The following is a 16,898-nucleotide window of genomic DNA, read 5'->3' as shown; positions in this document are numbered from 1 at the left end:
TCATCTTATTAATTTATAGTCTTCTTCTATTATTTTCAATACGAGACTCTGATTAAATTTCATCTTTGCCTTTGATATCTTTGCTATCTCAGCTTGAGATTTCTCTAAAATCTGCTCTCGCAACTTCCTCCTCTCTTTTTTGTACTGGTTTCCAAACGGTTCCGGCCCTGAGTAACATTATTGGGTATAAAATATATGCTGGATTGTATTTTTTTTTATTTTTTATTGAACTCATTTTCATTCCACATAACAAATCATCATATGGTATATGTTTACTATTATGTATAATTAATACTTACTATAATATAAATATATACCATTGAAATCAATGTTCTTAATTAATACTTGATATATTAATGTAAATATATACCATTAAAATTAATATTTAAGAGCTGTTGGGATCTGGGAACTCAATTTTCCCATCAATTCTTCCAGGCCCAGGTAGATCTAGCTTGGTCCAGAATGTCAAATTCTTTTGGTAGCCATGGATACCTGTATAGATATCATACATGAAACCACGATATTTTCAAAGCAGAACCAAAAGGAAATTAAACATTATACTATTTGAATACTACGCCACTGAAAACAGAAGATTATCTTGGCATAAAAAATCATATGAACAAATGGAGAGCCACTTCATAAAATCACGAATAAACAACATTAGATGAAACAAACCTGACCATCACAAAGCTCTCTCACCATCATGGAGCTTTCTCCTCTGTACTTCTGAACTAATTCTGACACCGAAACTCAGATAAAAGTGCAGTCAATACGGTGAGCCACTGCCCTTGCAAGAAGAGTTTTCTACCTGTGCCAGGAGGTCCATATAGCAAGACTCCCTTCACATGAAAAAGTTAACAAGTTCATGAATGCTTTCAAATTTTCAAAGAATGACTGCCACCCATTTCTGCGTACCTTTGGCTGAGCAATTCCAAGACACTCAAACAATTCAGAATGCTTGATATGAAGTTCAATCACCTACTAAAAAAAAAGATGCCATTTGTTAAACTAGGAGTAATATGCAACACAAGTACACGAAATCTGGTGAGAAAACTAAAAAGAGCAAATTCAAAATATACCAGCTCTCGACTGTTAAGACCTAGTTTGGTCATCAATAGCTAGATGTTTTCTAAAAGCCAATAAATAATAACCAGGGATGTGTGGCATGCTCCCTTCATAGCACCGCTGAGTTCCCATACAATAAATAATCACTCTTCGACTCCCAATTCACACCCAGAAGATTTTCATTGCCTTCGCAGGATACTGCAGTTCTTCCTAAGAGATGTATCGAAGCTAAAGATGATACACCACCTTAGCTTTAAAGCTTACAGAAACATAACACATAAACTAATACTTCTCATGGAGATCAAATTAATATGATTTGAATTTTGTGCATCAGACGTTAAATGATGAAACTGAGAAATTCAACTGAACAAAATGACAACCAAAGCAAGATACTAGCAATGTGAAAACGCATGTTAGCATATCCTCAACACAAAAGAACAAAAATTCCAAAATATGGACCTCCTTTCTCTCTTTAATTTGCTGGTCAAGACCACCAATCATGTCGCAAGTAGAGTCTGTAACCTTTTAAACTTCCATACGATTCACCAGTGGATCAACTTTACATGGCAAAACCAAGTGGAGCACATATATATCATTACGTTAAGCAACCCTTGTTGATGGTCTTAGTGATGTCAATGCTCTCGTCGATGTCAGCAACATACTTCCCCTTGGGATGAATATAGACATAAAATAGAACAAAAAGACAGAATATAATATCCATTTGGGAAATAAAGAAGACAATACATGGCATTGCTTTGTAACTAAATTTGAATATTCTGAAGTAGATATCCGCAAGAAAAAAACTTCTAGGAACAGGAGACACGAACAAAATTCAGTAACTGAAACAGAAATAGTTAGCCATCTTTTATCTTCATAAAGGTAACAAATAGGCAACCTCCCTTCAACCTCAAGTGTCATAATTGAGAGGCATTCAGTGCATAGTTGTCAAAGGCGAGCGCCTCTCGCCTTGAGGCGAGAGGCGCCACCAGGCGTGGGTGTTGCGCCTGGGGCCATCCCAGGCGCAACGATTCACAAAGGCGCCTGGGCGAGCCTTGGAAAGGCTCTCAGGCGCGCCTTAGGCGCGCCTTAGGCGCGCCTGAGTTGGTTTTTTTAAAAAACAAATTCAGTAACAGAGTTTTTTTAAATAGTAACTTAAAATGTAAAAGCCCAAACGTAACTTCTCAGGATGATTGAAGAATTTTAATTGTGTTGCTTATTGTTATGAACTTATTAATTATTTTGTTGTTTTGTGTGACATTGTGACTTAATTATTTCATATTTTAATATATTATTCTAAGATAAATATATTTAAAAAAAAATTAAAAATACGCGCCTTGCTTCGGTAAGGCGCGTGCCTCGCCTTGCGCCTTGCGCCTCAGGCTCCAGAGCCCTTGTGCGCCTCGGTGCGCCTTGCGCCCTTGACAACTATGATTCAGTGGTCTCTCCCTTACCATTTTGAATTAAACTGTATAAATTTGGATTGAAAACTACACCTTTGACAAAAGATTTCTGAAACAAAAAAGAATAAAAAAGGGGCGAGAATGGGGTATAGCAATTTCCAGATTCACCAAGGTACAAAGCTGAACACCATTTTTTTGACAGGCTATCCAGTCAAGATGAGAAATGATAAATGCCTTTAGGATTAACTATGATGCAAAAAGGAAACCAGACTTAAAAGTCGAATAAATGAACAGGAATAATTCTGTCATGTTCTCAGTTCATCACAAAGTAAAAATATTAGAACTGGGCAAAGCGAAATGAAAGGATCTTTGATGTTAACAGAATAAATAATCACAAACCTTGACAAGGACCTTTGACTTCCCATGACTTTCACAACTTCGGCAACATAGGATCCAGGCTCCTGAAGGATCTGCAACTCTTCCTTCAGTGATCGCGCATAACATCAAATAATTGGCACCAAGAAAGTTAAAAATCCGTAATCTTATTTTATCCATTGCATTAATTACATGAATTCCAGGTCTATGATTCAACATCAACTCAGGACATGAAGAACAATACAACAACTAACTATCAATTAAAAAATATAGACATAATAATATACTCAGAGAGACATATACAGGCCAAAAAAAGCTTTCGGCAATGGATTTATTACATTCTCAGCATTCAACATTATAGTACAAGATGAATACCTCTCCCATTCATGAGATAAGCAAAGTGTTAAAATCTCCGTTAATTTCAAAATTCCAGCTTGAGATGATTACTTATTTCATCTGGCTCATCCTCAATTTTATTCAAAGATCCTTCCTATTCCTCGCTGACAGCTGACAGGGCCCATACCCTAAATAAATTGCTAGAATCATTCACTTACCACCACCCCATATCAACATGGGATGGGACCTGTGCACATTCTAGTATTCTATTCCATATGCATAAAACTGAAGTAAATAGACTCAGCTAAACAAAAGCAACTTCTCCACGAAATTATATTAACAAGATAATGTCCAGACGACTCAACAATTCACATATAAAATAACCAAAAGAAACCCTGTAAATCATTACCGAGTTATAATTCCATAAACTCATAACTTTCAATGAAGTAAATACAAGTTCTTTCCCCTTTAAAAAATACAAGTTCTTTCCAACTTCTAGGGTTTTAGCGATAAGCAGAACAGTTAAAGCACAAGTCTTCATCGAATTCTGCAGAGGAAAACCTAGGGAATTAATTTATTGGATACAGATGCATCAAACACTGTCATTCTCAGCAGACATGTTGTATTCTTCGTCGTCACCTTTTCGTATCTTTGCTATCTCAGCTTGAGATTTCTCTAATATCCGCCTCTTCTGCAATTCCAAGTCTCTATGGAAGTCCATCCTCATTTTTTCGAGTTCTAGCATTCGCTCTCTCTTACTGTTCTCAATCTTTTCGTATATCCCAACAAATTTTTGAATAGAATCAGCGAGCCGTTTAAATGAAGATGCACGGCGGCCCTTGATTTGTGATTTCTTAACTTTCTTGGGAGGAACTGATTCAGTAGATATTGAATTATCTGGACTATCCCTTGTTTCATGCAAACCATTTGAGTAATTCAGATGATCTTTAAGGTGCTCTCCTGAATCTACTGCACTCAAATGCCCTGCTTTCTGAGGGATTGATGATAATAGCAAATCCATCTTCTTATAGCAAGCCCATTTACTGGTGGATTCCCCTGTCTCTCCCAGCTTCATTTTCTCCTTTTTGTACTTCTTCTTCAAGGTATCCAAACGGTTGCGGCACTGAGTGTCCGTTCTTTCTATCTTCGACTCCTGAGACACCTTCTCTGCAACTTCTTGCCACTCTTCAGACCGGAGACTCTTTCTGCCTTGTTTGAGAAATCTCTCTCCCCAAGCGTCAAGCAAAATAAAAGTCTCGTGCTCGGTCCAATCTGTGAGCGGATTACGTCCACCGTATGATGGTTTCGGAATCAGAGCAGTAGCAGATGGCAAAGCCTGCGCTCGAGGGGCAAATTCGTAATTTGACAGCGTTTTCAGCTTCCTCTTCTTTGGATGCCTCTGTAAATCATCAAAATCATCATCTTCGTCGCCATCCTCATTCAAATCGCCATAATCATCCTCTCCTATCCTTAAAACACCCTTTCCTTCATCGTCATCATCGTCTTCTTCTTCATCCTCCTCGGCCTTATCCTCAACTTCATCATCAATATCCTCATTGGCACCATCATCATCATCATCATTGTCACCATCTTCAGTAAACTGGTTACCAACATTTTGTGCAGAATTCTCATCTTCGAGAGAAAAGCTTTGGCGCTTCGTGCCATAAGGACTGGAAGGGTAACTTGAATCAACATCATCATCCATTATGCATGCTCCCGAGAAGAACACAAAAAAATTACTATATCTTCTTTGATCAACAATATCCAATTTCCTAACAAACAATATCAATGTCAGGTCAGATAAAATATCAGTCACCCATTTAAAGAACGTGAGCTTTCTTCAATATGAAGCACATGAATACCCAATAAAGGTCAGATCATTATTGGTAACTACACAACACCAAAATCAAACTGAAAGATAATGTTTTGGATCCAAATAATTTACTCCCCCATCACCAAACTTATACTTGCTCTTTCAATTAAAAATAATGTAACTGTGATAACTGAAAAATCAGGTGAAAATTATCTGGTGTATCTAGGGATAACTCGATTTTTTGCAAAAATGGAAAAATTCACATGTAAACTTTTTTAAAAAATTTACTTGAGGAATCCACTGATCAAGAAAAATATAGAGCATTAAAGTATAAAAGCTAATCTAAAATCATATTCAAGAAAATGGGCAAAATGGGCACCCCGTAATACAACACAAGGCCAAGAAAAATAAATAATCCCCAAACACTCCGCAATCACACTTCAAATCGAATCTTTACCCACACAACCACCTTAAATTCCAACATACCAAAAACCCATTAAAAATCTTACCTGAAAGTAACTATTTTATCCCCCGGGCATGCCTTCAAGATTCAAGCATCCAAGAAAATCATTACACCAACACCCAAACAAGAAAATTAAGCACACAAAAGTCCACCACAGAGATCATGAACAACAAAAGAATGCCAATTTCGCGTGATTGCCATCAATTAGTTACGAAAACTATATGTTGGGCAAGAGAAAGTAGACACACGCTCATCTTTCGGTGGCGGAATAGCTGAGGATGTGTGAATGTAAATTACGCTGGTCTTCACTGATTCTGACGGCAGCTCACCCAACTTTAGGCCCACAAAGCTCACCCAACTTTAGGCCCACAATTAGAAATCTTGCGTTACGGCCCAGAGGAGGTAACCTCCATCGTTCTTCTACACACAATATAAACGAAAATAATAATAATAAACAAAAAATTTACAAATATTTTGGATATATCTCTTATAAATTTATACCAAGCGTAACATATTGATTGTGTCTAAAAGTTATTGTATCTTTTAAACAAGACAAAAAACTCACAACGATCTAAAGATTCTCGTTACATCGAGAATAAAATATGGTATTTCCATTATCATCAATAATTGTTTGGTATTTATTACAAAATGTTAGATTCGAGAATCAATACATATCTATAATATATTTGTATAATATGAACGTCATTTATTCACGTTATGTATCTTATACTAATATATATTTTTGTTACTAGTAGGTGAGCATTTAACCATTTATATATACAACAAATAACTCAAATATATACATTTGAGTTTTGCCATTATTTACAAAAAGAATATCATTCGACGGAATCTATAATTTAACATCAAATTTAATATTAAATTTGACATATCAGAAAGGATTTATTCTTCTTCTTTTTTCCTCTATTTTTCCTCGAGTAGGTCTTTTGTAAGATGATCTTACGGATCTTTATCTGTGATACTCTTAGCATAAAAAGTAATATTTTTTCATGGATGATCCAAATAAAACATCTGTCTCATGAAATTGATTCATGATACTGTCTCACGAAAGTTTTGTGTTTTTCCCGCCTAAGTATGATAACGTGGAGGAGTGGACTTGTAGTACTTGCTATAAAAGGAGTCCCTATTTGCACTATTTCATGTGTTCTTTCCTTGTGTAAAAACAAAAAGGAAAGAAAAACTTATTAATATGCCAATCTGAAGGGCAATTCGGTCTTTCTATTCCCAACACATACTGTAAGTTAAAATATTATAAATGAAAAATTTAAATCCAAACCGGATTGGAATCAGTGGGGTTATGGTGGCAATGTGCTTTTTCTTATCACCAGAAATCAAGAAAACGTGAAAAAGATAGCCATGGGATTCCTGATAGCCCCGTCTTGCTTCCTGTACCCGTCTCCACTTTGCTATTCTGTTTGCACTGGGACTTCATCTTCATGTTCTTTGCAGCATTCCTTCTTGATTTCTTGCCCGAGAAATGGTCTCAGTTGGAGAAAGAACAGAACCGCTGTGGCTTGTGTGCAGAAAGAAAATTCGGGAGATGGTGACTTTTGCGGAAGGAGAGGGATTTTGTTGATGGGTTTTGGATTAATTCCGTTTCTTAGCATGAGGGCTGGGGCTCTTGATGGGCTAGCTGCAGGTTAGTTGGGTTCAAGCAATGATTTTTCCTCTTCTTGTATATTGTGGTTATGGTTTGAATATGATTTTCTATAGTTTTGGCCTTGCATCAATTGTGCATAGAAATTTTTTGGTTTATATTAATTGTTGACTTTATTAAAGATCAGCACAATAGGTTAATTCCAAGCCTGATACTTTTGCTTCCATTTTTAAATTTTAATGTAGCTCTTCATACACGTCTGGCTTGAGGAATAAAATGTTCGTTTTTCATATATTGTTTTGACTAAATGCTGAAGTTTCGTTACCAATTGGGAATGGTTTTTATGACGAGTCCCGCTTTCATTCAACTGGTTTGTGGTTACTATGAAAATACTCCTTTTTGTTTAGTCTGGTGGCAGTGAGACTAGGGGAACTTGGTACATGTAGCTCCTTGCATTTTGAGTCTTGAATTGTTTCCACGACTATATACCCAATGTCTTGAACAAACATATAAACGACTGTGACGGAAAGTTGAGAGGTGGGATAAGTGTGACTTCACTATGATCCAGTTGCAAATGATTAACTTCCTCAAGGTGTTCATGACATGACAACCAGATGTTAGGAAAATGATGAAAATTTCATGAGTGGGCACTTCCCGAAGCAGTTTATAATTTTCTGATATTTGCCGTGGCTGGGGATTTGACATGCACAGGGCTGTTGCTTAGTTTATGTGCTAGATGATTTGACTCGGTCCAAAGAATAATGATAAAGTATGGGTTTGTGTAAATCTTAGCTCTGTGGAATGCTTCTGAACTAGCTTTAGCATCATATTGGATTAGGAAAATCTTATTTGTTGCTTCTCTTTTGTGATAATGAGAAATGTATAGCAGTTTCAAGTAACAGGTTTTCTGCTTGTGATGATCTCGTGTTGTTAAGAAGAGGTTCTCTCTTCGCACCATTAAAACCTTCTTTTTACTCTCACTTGTACACAAATCTAGTCTGTTATGGTTAATCCGTATGATAAATTCGAGCAAACTTGTTTCGTTGTTAGTTGGAGATCGAAATAAATTGTAATATGTTCTATTTGATTTATTATCACTTTGTTTCATGGTGAACACTTCGTCAAATACCTGTCTTTACCTCATTTTTTTACATGATGATTTGGCTCTGTTAAAGGTTTCATGTCTCTCATCTGATTTTCATAGGAAATTTTGTAGATCTCACCCTTTGTATACAATTAAAGAATCAATAATAATGGACAATGCAACATGAGAAGATAAAATGGAATTTCTCAGGGGGCATTAATCACCAACTGTGCTGCAACTAAATATAATGAACCCTTCTATGCAAACACTATTAGAACTCAGCCTATGAAGGTCAGCTGTTGAGCAAGACAAATATGAGAAACCTGAAGCAGTAAGTGCAAAAGTTAAACTGAATAAAACCTACAACCTAAATGGATTCCCTCGTTCTTGTGTGATTTATTGTTGATTGACATGCAAGTGGTAAAGTTTATAAGAAAATTCACAAATTTTTAGTTGCCTATCAATGCCTAACACTATCCATTTCATACACGATTCTCCAAGATGGTGGTGAAAATTTTGATTTGTTCGATTGATGCATATCTTGATGGGCTTTTGCTAAATTGTGTTTTTTTGTTTTGTTTCAGTAAATACTGAAATGAGAACGGAAGAGTTGATGCAAGTAGCTGAGGTCTGCATCTCTGCTCAATATAATATGGAAACATTTATTTAAGTACTGGTTTGTGTTTCAAAGGTTGTCTCTATTGTATATAATTCTCCAGTTCATATATTGAAGTGAATGTTTCTTGTGTCCCAGCAGTCAGTGCAGGCAAACACTTCCACTACCTCAACATTTTCACTTTTCAATGTTGTTGGAGTAATGGCGTCAGGTGTACTTGGTGCTCTCTATGCATCAACAAAGAAGGAAAAGGCTGGTTTGGATGCAACCATAGAATCTGTGAGCCATTTCAATGAACTTTATCTTATTTTTTGATTATTTGGAAATGCTTTTTGAATGGATTTATTTGAATTCTTAACAAGTGCATATAGAGGGAGTGGTACTTGATTTTTGTTTCCTGTTTCTGATTAACAGCAGTTCAGCTTACTTAGTTAATGGTACAAAAAGGGAAAAGAATCACATTTTAATTGACCAAAGTATTTAAAATGAATAATTTTTTTGCAGAGTTAAACAAATTGCATTCACCTACACCGGGTGGTGTAGGATCAAGTGCCTACCTATGTTTCAGAATCTATACTTAATAACGTTATAATTTGAATATTTTAAGTTGTACAGCTGCCAAAGAACCTTGTTTCGATCATTGTGCAACATGAGAGGCCACACTTTACAGTGGCTGTAATTATAACTTGCCAACAAAGTCCTTAACTATTTGCGTTTTTGGAATCAGTTGGTAGTGGAATTTAATATTTTTTGCTTATGAGTTATGTCTTGTCTTCTTGAATGGACAGGTGAATATTAAACTGAAAGAAAAGGAATCTACCATCATTTCCCTGGAGAAAAAAATCGACTCAAAGATTTTGAATGAGAAAGAAGTTCACAGAAAGGAACTTGCTAAAGCAAGCGAAGCACAACAATCTTTAGTTAATCGGTTGAAAGTTGCAGATGGTACCATTACAAGCCTTGGACAAGAGTTGCAAAAAGAGAGAAGATTAATTGAAGAGCTGGTTACGAAGGTCAAGAGTCTTGAACAAAACCTCATTAACTTGGTAAACGAGAAAAAGGAACTGCAAGAACAGTTGAAGGAGAAGCTGGATTCTGTGGCAGTCTTGGAAGATAGGATGATCTTGCTTTCTTCAGAAATTACTGAAAAGGAAGATAATCTCCGGAATCTTAATTCTAACATTGCCGAAAAGGAACGCGACTTCGAGCAACTGAGCTCTGTATACCAACAATCCCAGGATCGGGTTAGTGGTTTAATTTCAGAGCTACAACAATTGAAAGTCATGCTCTCGGAAAATGAAAATGAGCTGGAGTTGAAGAATTCGGAACTCAAGAATATGAATGCAGAATTATCTTCTTTGGTGGCTGAGAGGGACGAATCCAGTAAAAGGCTTGATGCTATCGTAAAGGAGTTTAATGAATATAAATCCTCCTCAGAAAAAAAGACTGCTTCAGATCGTAAGATTTTGGGAGATCGAGAAAAGAAGATTCAACAGATTGAGGAACAGCTTAAGGTTGCGCTGGATGAAGCAAACAAAAATGAAGCTCTAGTTGCTGATTTGACTCAAGAAAAAGAGAATATAAGAGAAACGTTGAATGTTGAATTGAAAAATGTGAAGAGTCTTGAACAGGAACTCGAGATTACACAGGAAACTCTGGAGAAATCAAGAAATGAAGCTTCTGATCTGAAAAAACAACTGCAGCAGTCAAGAAACTTGTGCTCGAAGTTCGAAGCAGAGCTGTCAAAGGTTCAGGCCGAGTTGACAGAAGCTAGAGAATCCTACAAGAAGGATACTGAAAAACTGCTAACTGTGTCCCAAGAATTGGCTGCATCAGAACGAAAGTTTGCCAACGTAAGGAAAGATCTTGCTGATTCCAACAAGAAAGCTGAAACTGCAGCTGAGGATCTAGAGAAAGAAAGGAAACTAGTGTCTTCTTTAAACAAAGAGTTGAAGATTCTGCAGACTGAAATTTCAAGAAGCAAAGAATCGCGAAAAAGTCTTGAGACTGATTTAGAAGAGGTTACTAAAACACTTGAGGAGATGAATCGGAATGAATCAACTCTTTCGAAGGATCTTGAGTTGTCCAAGTCAAGGATTTCGAGTTTGGAATATGAAAAAGATGCAGTCTACAAGTCCCTTGAAGAGCAAAAACAGGCTTCTTTAGAAGATCGCGAAAACTTGGAAGATGCCCATAACATGGTGATGAAGCTTGGAAAAGAAAGGGAGAGTTTGGAAAAGAGAGGAAGGAAACTAGAAGAGGAATTGGCATCTGCCAAAGGCGAAATTCTACGGCTAAGGAGCCAAAGCCAAATAAACTCAACCAAAACTGAGGTGAATAATCAGCACCAGCATAAAGTTGAAGTGGGAGGCACAACTGCTGCTCCCAAGAAGAAAGTCACTCGGCGGAGAAATGTTACACCACAACAAGAAGAATTATAATCAACTTTGCATCAAATGCAAGGTCTACGTTCTCCTTCGTCCTTGGTCGTCTGTAATCGCGAAATTCCCTGCCAACTATTTTTGGCCTTCCTCATCCTGAAAAGTGCAGTCGTTGAAATTAGAAGGATATCCGTCTCTTGTTGTATCTATTGTGAAATGAGCATATTTGATTATTCACGAAAAAGTTAGATCTTTGCAGTTTGGCTTAAGCTGCGATGATTATATTTTTTGCCGCGGAACACATTCCAACTTTATTTTTTTAGTATAAATAAATACACAAAATTGTTGGATTTCTTTTTTCCTCACAATTTTATTACCAATTCGAATGGTTGATAAAATATTAATCTATTGTTTAATAATTTATTTGTTGAGTAGGTCTTTTGTGAGACGATCTCACGAATCTTTATCTGTGAGACATGTCAATCCTACCGATATTCACAATAAAAAGTAATTCTTTTAACACAAAAAATAATATTTTCTAATGGATGACCCAAATAAGATATTCGTCTCACAAAATACGACATGTGAGACTCAAACACAAATTTTGTCTTATTTGTTATATGTAAAAATTAATAATAATATTTCAAAAAAATTAAAGTATCATATTTTTTTATTTATGCTTAATTTTTTTATTTTTTATTTTTAAAAACAAATCCCAAAAAAAATAAAGGAAACCTCGGCTCCTCGTATTATTATTATTTAATTAAAAACCCAACAAAACATAATTAAAATTTAATCTTTAAAAAATTATCCAAAGGGGGGAGTTGAGAAAGATTGCCCTTTTATTTCGTTTCACTTTAGGGTTGTCGATCTGCACGTAGCATTCATCCATATACGCATTCGTGTTTGTTGAAAATCAAAGCTTCAAATTCAAGCAAAACTCCACGCAGACTCTTCAAATTCTGTCGGGTACTTTTTTCCTGATCTTTCTCTTACGCGCTGGCTTTTTATGCGTACTTGTGGAATATTGTGTATGTGTGGGAAATATTGCAGATTGGTGGAGGTGATATTCAATCCATTATATTTTGAATTTGATTGGAAATCAATTGTTTTTTTATATGCTCATGTTGGTGGAGAAAAATATGCTTTTGGTCGAACTAATTTTGAATTCATGTGAAAGCTGTAGTAACATTTAAGTGTTTATCATTCCGTTTCTTTGCTTCTATCAATTTTTAGTGGCGAGATTAAGATGATATCCTCAGCTAACGGAAAACTGGGTCGTCGGTGGTTTATGGCTAGAAGTTTGTCGGTTCTTGCTAAGTGCGTGCTGTTAATTCGTTCTGGATATTTTTTGGAAATTTAGCCAGGGGAATGTATCGTTGGTGAGGGCTGTTGTATTATCTCGTGAAATCGAATACAAGTTCGTTATTTATATTAGTGTGTAGGAATGTGTTTCACATTTTGAAAGTCTCGTGAAGGAATGTTGTGGTGGGTAATTTAGGACAAATTGGTGGATATGTTATTGTGATGTATTGTGTGTTCATTTGCGAGCTCGTTATCTTCCATGGATATTTTTTCAACAATTTTTTTTATTTATTCTCATACTTGGTGTGGTTCGTGAGCACGTATAAATATACATACAAGGCCTTGAACTTATATAGTAAAGGTTAACTTTGCCTTCTAGTGGGTTTACTTTCAGTTGTTGTTGTATACAGCTTGTTAATCATTTGAACCTTGAACTGGTTTTGAATACATTTTGTTTTTTTTGCATAAATTTATAGTAACCTTTTTTTCTGGCTTTCCGAATTTGGTTACCATTTTGGATGCAGTAGCAGTACAAATTATTTATATTTCCGTTTGTTACATCACAATGGATTTTTCTTTTGTAGTGTAGGATTTGAATCCTTATTTATTTTTTCTTACATTCATTCTAGAACCATTTTCTCCTTTTGGATCTCTCGCTAATTTGAGTGAGCCTATAAAATAATAGTTTCCTGTTGGGGCACATTCTCATGTCTTTATCCGTGGCTCTTTGCCAAGTTGAGGGGGTTAGACTAATTATTATCTAGTTCCTAGTTATTTTTGTGCGGTGATCTAAGTTTCATTGAATTTTGTTGTGGTTGGATGCAGGGAAAAAATTTCCCGTGTCCTGAGATTGATTACTTTAAGCTGCCATGGAGGATGCAGAAAACAACTTTCAGCCTTCAAAAAAGAGGGCTGCTGGAGCACAGTTATCTCGAGATAATCCTGGCCTTGACGATGATGAAACATCTGAACCAGAGAACGGGACTTTTAAAAGGGCGAGTGATGAGGTTCTTGCCACTAGAAGGATTGTTAAAGTCCGTCGCCAGCAAACATCATCAACCCCATCTGCCCCTGTCCCTGCCCCAGCTCCTAGTACTAACCCATTTGCTGCAATCCGATTGGTGCCTCCAGCTTCTTCTGATCATGCAGTGGAGGTGGAACAAAGTGTTGCAAGTAAGGAAACAGTGCAAAATGATGAAACTGGTGGCAAATTTGAAAATGAAGTGGTTGAGTCAAAGGAAGACTCTTTTGCAGAAAAGGAGAAATCTGATATCGATAACAATGATAAGCAATCTGAAAGCAAGTTTAGTGACTCAAAAACCGAACCAAATGAGAAGGATAACTCCGATGATATCTGGAAGCAAAACATTGCCAAGACTACGGTAGATAAGGTGGCAGAACATGAAACTTTTGAGGATGCAGCCAAAACCTCTGGAGAATCTGATAATAGTGAGAATGATGCCAGGAAGAATGCAGAAGACAAGAGAAATGATAAGGAAGATAGTGTGAAGGAAACTGCTGGGAAGACTGTTGTAACTGCCTCTTTCAGCTCATTTAAACCACTTTCGAGTGGACAAAATGCTTTCTCTGGACTTGCGGGGACAGGGTTTTCTAGTACTTTGTTCTCATTCGGATCAGTTCCTAAAGATGGGACTCCTCCAGGCTCCAGTGGTTCCCTTTTTGGCCTGAAAAACGACCAGCCTTCATTCAGTTTTGGTCTTGCTAACAATGGAAATTCTCCAATTTTTGGTACTTCGGCCGCAAATACTTCCAGTAAGAGTGAAACCAGCAAATTTCCCTCCATGCAGGAGGTCACTGTGGAAACAGGAGAAGAGAATGAGGAGGCTGTTTTCACAGCTGATTCCGTGCTCTTTGAGTATGTCGCTGCAGCATGGAAAGAGCGTGGCAAAGGAGAACTCAAGGTCAATGTTTCCACATCAGGAACAGGTAAAGCTAGACTCATCATGAGGGCTAAGGGGCACTATCGATTGATCTTGAACGCCAGTCTCTATCCAGACTTGAAGATGACAAATATGGACAAGAGAGGCGTCACTTTTGCCTGTGTGAATAGTGCTGCTGAATCCAAAGACGGTCTTTCTACAATTGCCTTGAAGTTTAAGGATTCTTCCACAGTTGAAAACTTCCGAGCGGCTATCGCATCGCTTAAGGATATGGCACCTGTTGTTCTAAAAACCCCGGAAAATTCTCCCTAGGCATCAGATGAGTAACGATATCATGTGCACCATCTCAGAGGAACATTCAACGTGTAAGTTTCTGTGCTTGATCTCTCTCCAAACAAGTCGAGGAGGGTAGTTTGTCGTTGGAGCATCTGTCAACTTGCCAACAATCCCCTATGTAATTTGTCGGCTCTATCTTTTTTGTTTTTGTTCATCCTATGTAGACCTAAACATTCGGCATAGTTATGTACTGTATTTTGAGTTATGTTTGTGTGATTCTGGAGACATTAATGTTTACTACACAATCTGTAGTTCCACTAAATCTTGCTTTTACATACATCTTATTTTGTCAGGAAACTTTGAGATTGAGATTGAGATTTGGGAGGCAAAAAGCGTTCCGCGAAAATTAAAAATTAAAAAAATTCAATTTGCAGATACATTTAAAAGTATAAAATGATTATTAGGCATATAGATGATGTATTACACAAGTAGGAGGATGATACATACCCAACCCAAAATTGCATTATTTGATATCTTCTGGTATCTCTTTATTTTCACGACATAAAAGGCACACAAATATTATGTCAGATTATTATTTCATAAAAACAAGGAAAACTTTTTCTTGTTGATACATTCTTTGCAGCGCAACTCCGGTTCTTATGGAAAACAATAAGCATTTGGCAAAAAATTGTGTGAGACGATCTCACGAGTCGTATTTTGTGAGACATATCTCTTATTTGGGTCATCCATGAAAAAATATTACTTTTTATTGTGAATATCGGTAGGGTTGATCCATCTCACAGATAAAGATTCATGAAACCGTCTCACAAGAGAACTACTCTAAGCATTTTAGACATTCAACACACACACATACATATAATTGCTGACTTTACTTCACATTTAAAAATGATTTATTATTTTCTATATAACCAAAAAAACATAATTTAAATAAAAATTTAGGGGTCAAATTCGATGGCAACTGCACAATCCACTGCGCATTGAAAAACAGCTTCTGTGATCACAGGATCACGTTTGCAATTTTGTAGGCATTTGTCAATGAGTAGCTCTCTCGTGAGACGGTTTATCTGTAAGACGAGTCAACTACCGATATTCACGATAAAAAGTAACTCTTTGCATAAAAAGTAATATTTTTTCATGGCAAATAAGATATATGTCTCACAAAATACGACCCGTGAGACCGTCTCACACAAGTTTTTCCAAGTGTTCAATACAGCCGCCTCTCCACCAACTACTGATGCACTTCTTAGTGCATGTAACTCTGCATTTGAGTGACTACTTTCTTTTCACCACTAATTTCATATCCACCAAACAATATGATCAAAATTACATATCCAAAGTAATGATTTCATAACAATTTTTGTATTATATAATTTCTTCCTAATTTTATTCTCAACTTCTTGAATTAACATGTATACATAGAGTGTGTTTGGACACAAAAACTTTTGGATTAAAATCGCTTTTGATAAGTTATTCTGCATAAGTAAATAGTTTTTCTTCAAAGAAGGAAGACGTAATCTTGTTGTTCTTTAACAAAAATATTTTTTGCACAGATTTCTGATCAATGAAATCAACCACAATATATAAAGAACAGAACAAATTTATGGTTCAACCAATAAAGTGCAATCGAATTAATTGCGTCACCGAACAATTATTAGAATTGTTATTATCCACATTTAGAACTAGAAATCTCTTTTTAATTGGCACAGTAAAGTTTTTTTTAAAAAAAATTAAAATTGACAGATTTTGGCTGGCTTTTTTTAGTAGATATTTATTTGTGAGACGGGTCAACACTACCGATATTCACAATAAAAAGTAATACTCTTAGTATAAAAAATAATATTTTTTCATGAATGATCCAAATAAGAGCTATGTCTCACAAAATACGACCCGTTAGACCGTCTCACACAAGTTTTTGTCTTTTTTTTACTCGCATAAAGACACCCTCTCTTTTATTTTTTTTAAATCTTTCTATATATACACATAGGTGTATCAGATTTTATATATTATTCATAAAACCGTGTCCTCCTATGTGCAGTGAGATAACATTCACCTAATAGATGTATAATTTTGATATGCTTCGACATCTACTAAATGAGTGTCACCTCCGTAATGGTAGGTTCGACACTGCCCACACAGGATCTGGACCATTGATTTTAAAGAAATTAGTGGACCCCATACAGAAATTGGTGGACCCCATGTATGTGTGTATAAATCTGAGCCTTTGATCTTTTCATGAGGCAGTGCCTC

The 16,898-nt window shown here is 36.2% G+C and overlaps 3 protein-coding genes and 1 long non-coding RNA gene across 9 annotated transcripts; 2 read left to right on the top strand and 2 right to left on the bottom strand.

The window, feature by feature from the left end:
• Positions 1–394: 394 nt before the first annotated feature.
• LOC140820026 (uncharacterized) lies at positions 395–1,996 on the bottom strand. 2 transcript variants are annotated; one of them, XR_012115332.1, is made up of 4 exons: positions 1,525–1,996; positions 916–978; positions 657–839; positions 395–472 (listed from the first exon to the last, which is right to left on the bottom strand). It is a non-coding gene; the product is annotated as an uncharacterized lncRNA (long non-coding RNA). The 2 variants fall into 2 exon arrangements; XR_012115331.1 differs by having other exon boundaries at positions 401–839.
• A 1,485-nt stretch (positions 1,997–3,481) lies between these two features.
• On the bottom strand, positions 3,482–5,826 carry LOC140820024 (trihelix transcription factor ENAP2-like). The gene is made up of 2 exons (XM_073180321.1): positions 5,499–5,826; positions 3,482–4,948 (listed from the first exon to the last, which is right to left on the bottom strand). Exon 2 carries the CDS (start codon positions 4,879–4,881, stop codon positions 3,769–3,771), a length of 1,113 nt encoding a protein of 370 aa, XP_073036422.1. The 5' UTR covers positions 4,882–4,948; positions 5,499–5,826; the 3' UTR covers positions 3,482–3,768.
• Positions 5,827–6,740: 914 nt separating this feature from the next.
• On the top strand, positions 6,741–11,508 carry LOC140819318 (MAR-binding filament-like protein 1-1). 4 transcript variants are annotated; one of them, XM_073179346.1, is made up of 4 exons: positions 6,741–7,109; positions 8,736–8,779; positions 8,909–9,046; positions 9,556–11,508. In XM_073179346.1, the coding sequence occupies exons 1-4, from the start codon at positions 6,827–6,829 to the stop codon at positions 11,206–11,208; spliced, it is 2,118 nt and encodes a 705-aa protein (XP_073035447.1). In that variant the 5' UTR covers positions 6,741–6,826; the 3' UTR covers positions 11,209–11,508. The 4 variants fall into 4 exon arrangements, with proteins under 4 accessions (XP_073035447.1, XP_073035446.1, XP_073035449.1 ...); XM_073179345.1 differs by having other exon boundaries at positions 8,906–9,046; XM_073179348.1 differs by lacking the exon at positions 6,741–7,109 and having other exon boundaries at positions 8,736–8,821; positions 8,906–9,046.
• Positions 11,509–11,955: 447 nt separating this feature from the next.
• LOC140819493 (nuclear pore complex protein NUP50B-like) lies at positions 11,956–14,963 on the top strand. 2 transcript variants are annotated; one of them, XM_073179612.1, is made up of 2 exons: positions 11,956–12,117; positions 13,279–14,963. In XM_073179612.1, exon 2 carries the CDS (start codon positions 13,323–13,325, stop codon positions 14,664–14,666), a length of 1,344 nt encoding a protein of 447 aa, XP_073035713.1. In that variant the 5' UTR covers positions 11,956–12,117; positions 13,279–13,322; the 3' UTR covers positions 14,667–14,963. The 2 variants fall into 2 exon arrangements, with proteins under 2 accessions (XP_073035713.1, XP_073035715.1); XM_073179614.1 differs by having other exon boundaries at positions 11,956–12,211.
• The last annotated feature ends 1,935 nt before the right edge of the window (positions 14,964–16,898 follow it).

Source organism: Primulina eburnea, chromosome 18 (assembly GCF_022965805.1).
Source record: "Primulina eburnea isolate SZY01 chromosome 18, ASM2296580v1, whole genome shotgun sequence".
Taxonomy (NCBI): Eukaryota; Viridiplantae; Streptophyta; class Magnoliopsida; order Lamiales; family Gesneriaceae; genus Primulina; species Primulina eburnea.
This window is presented reverse-complemented; position numbering and strand designations above follow the sequence as displayed.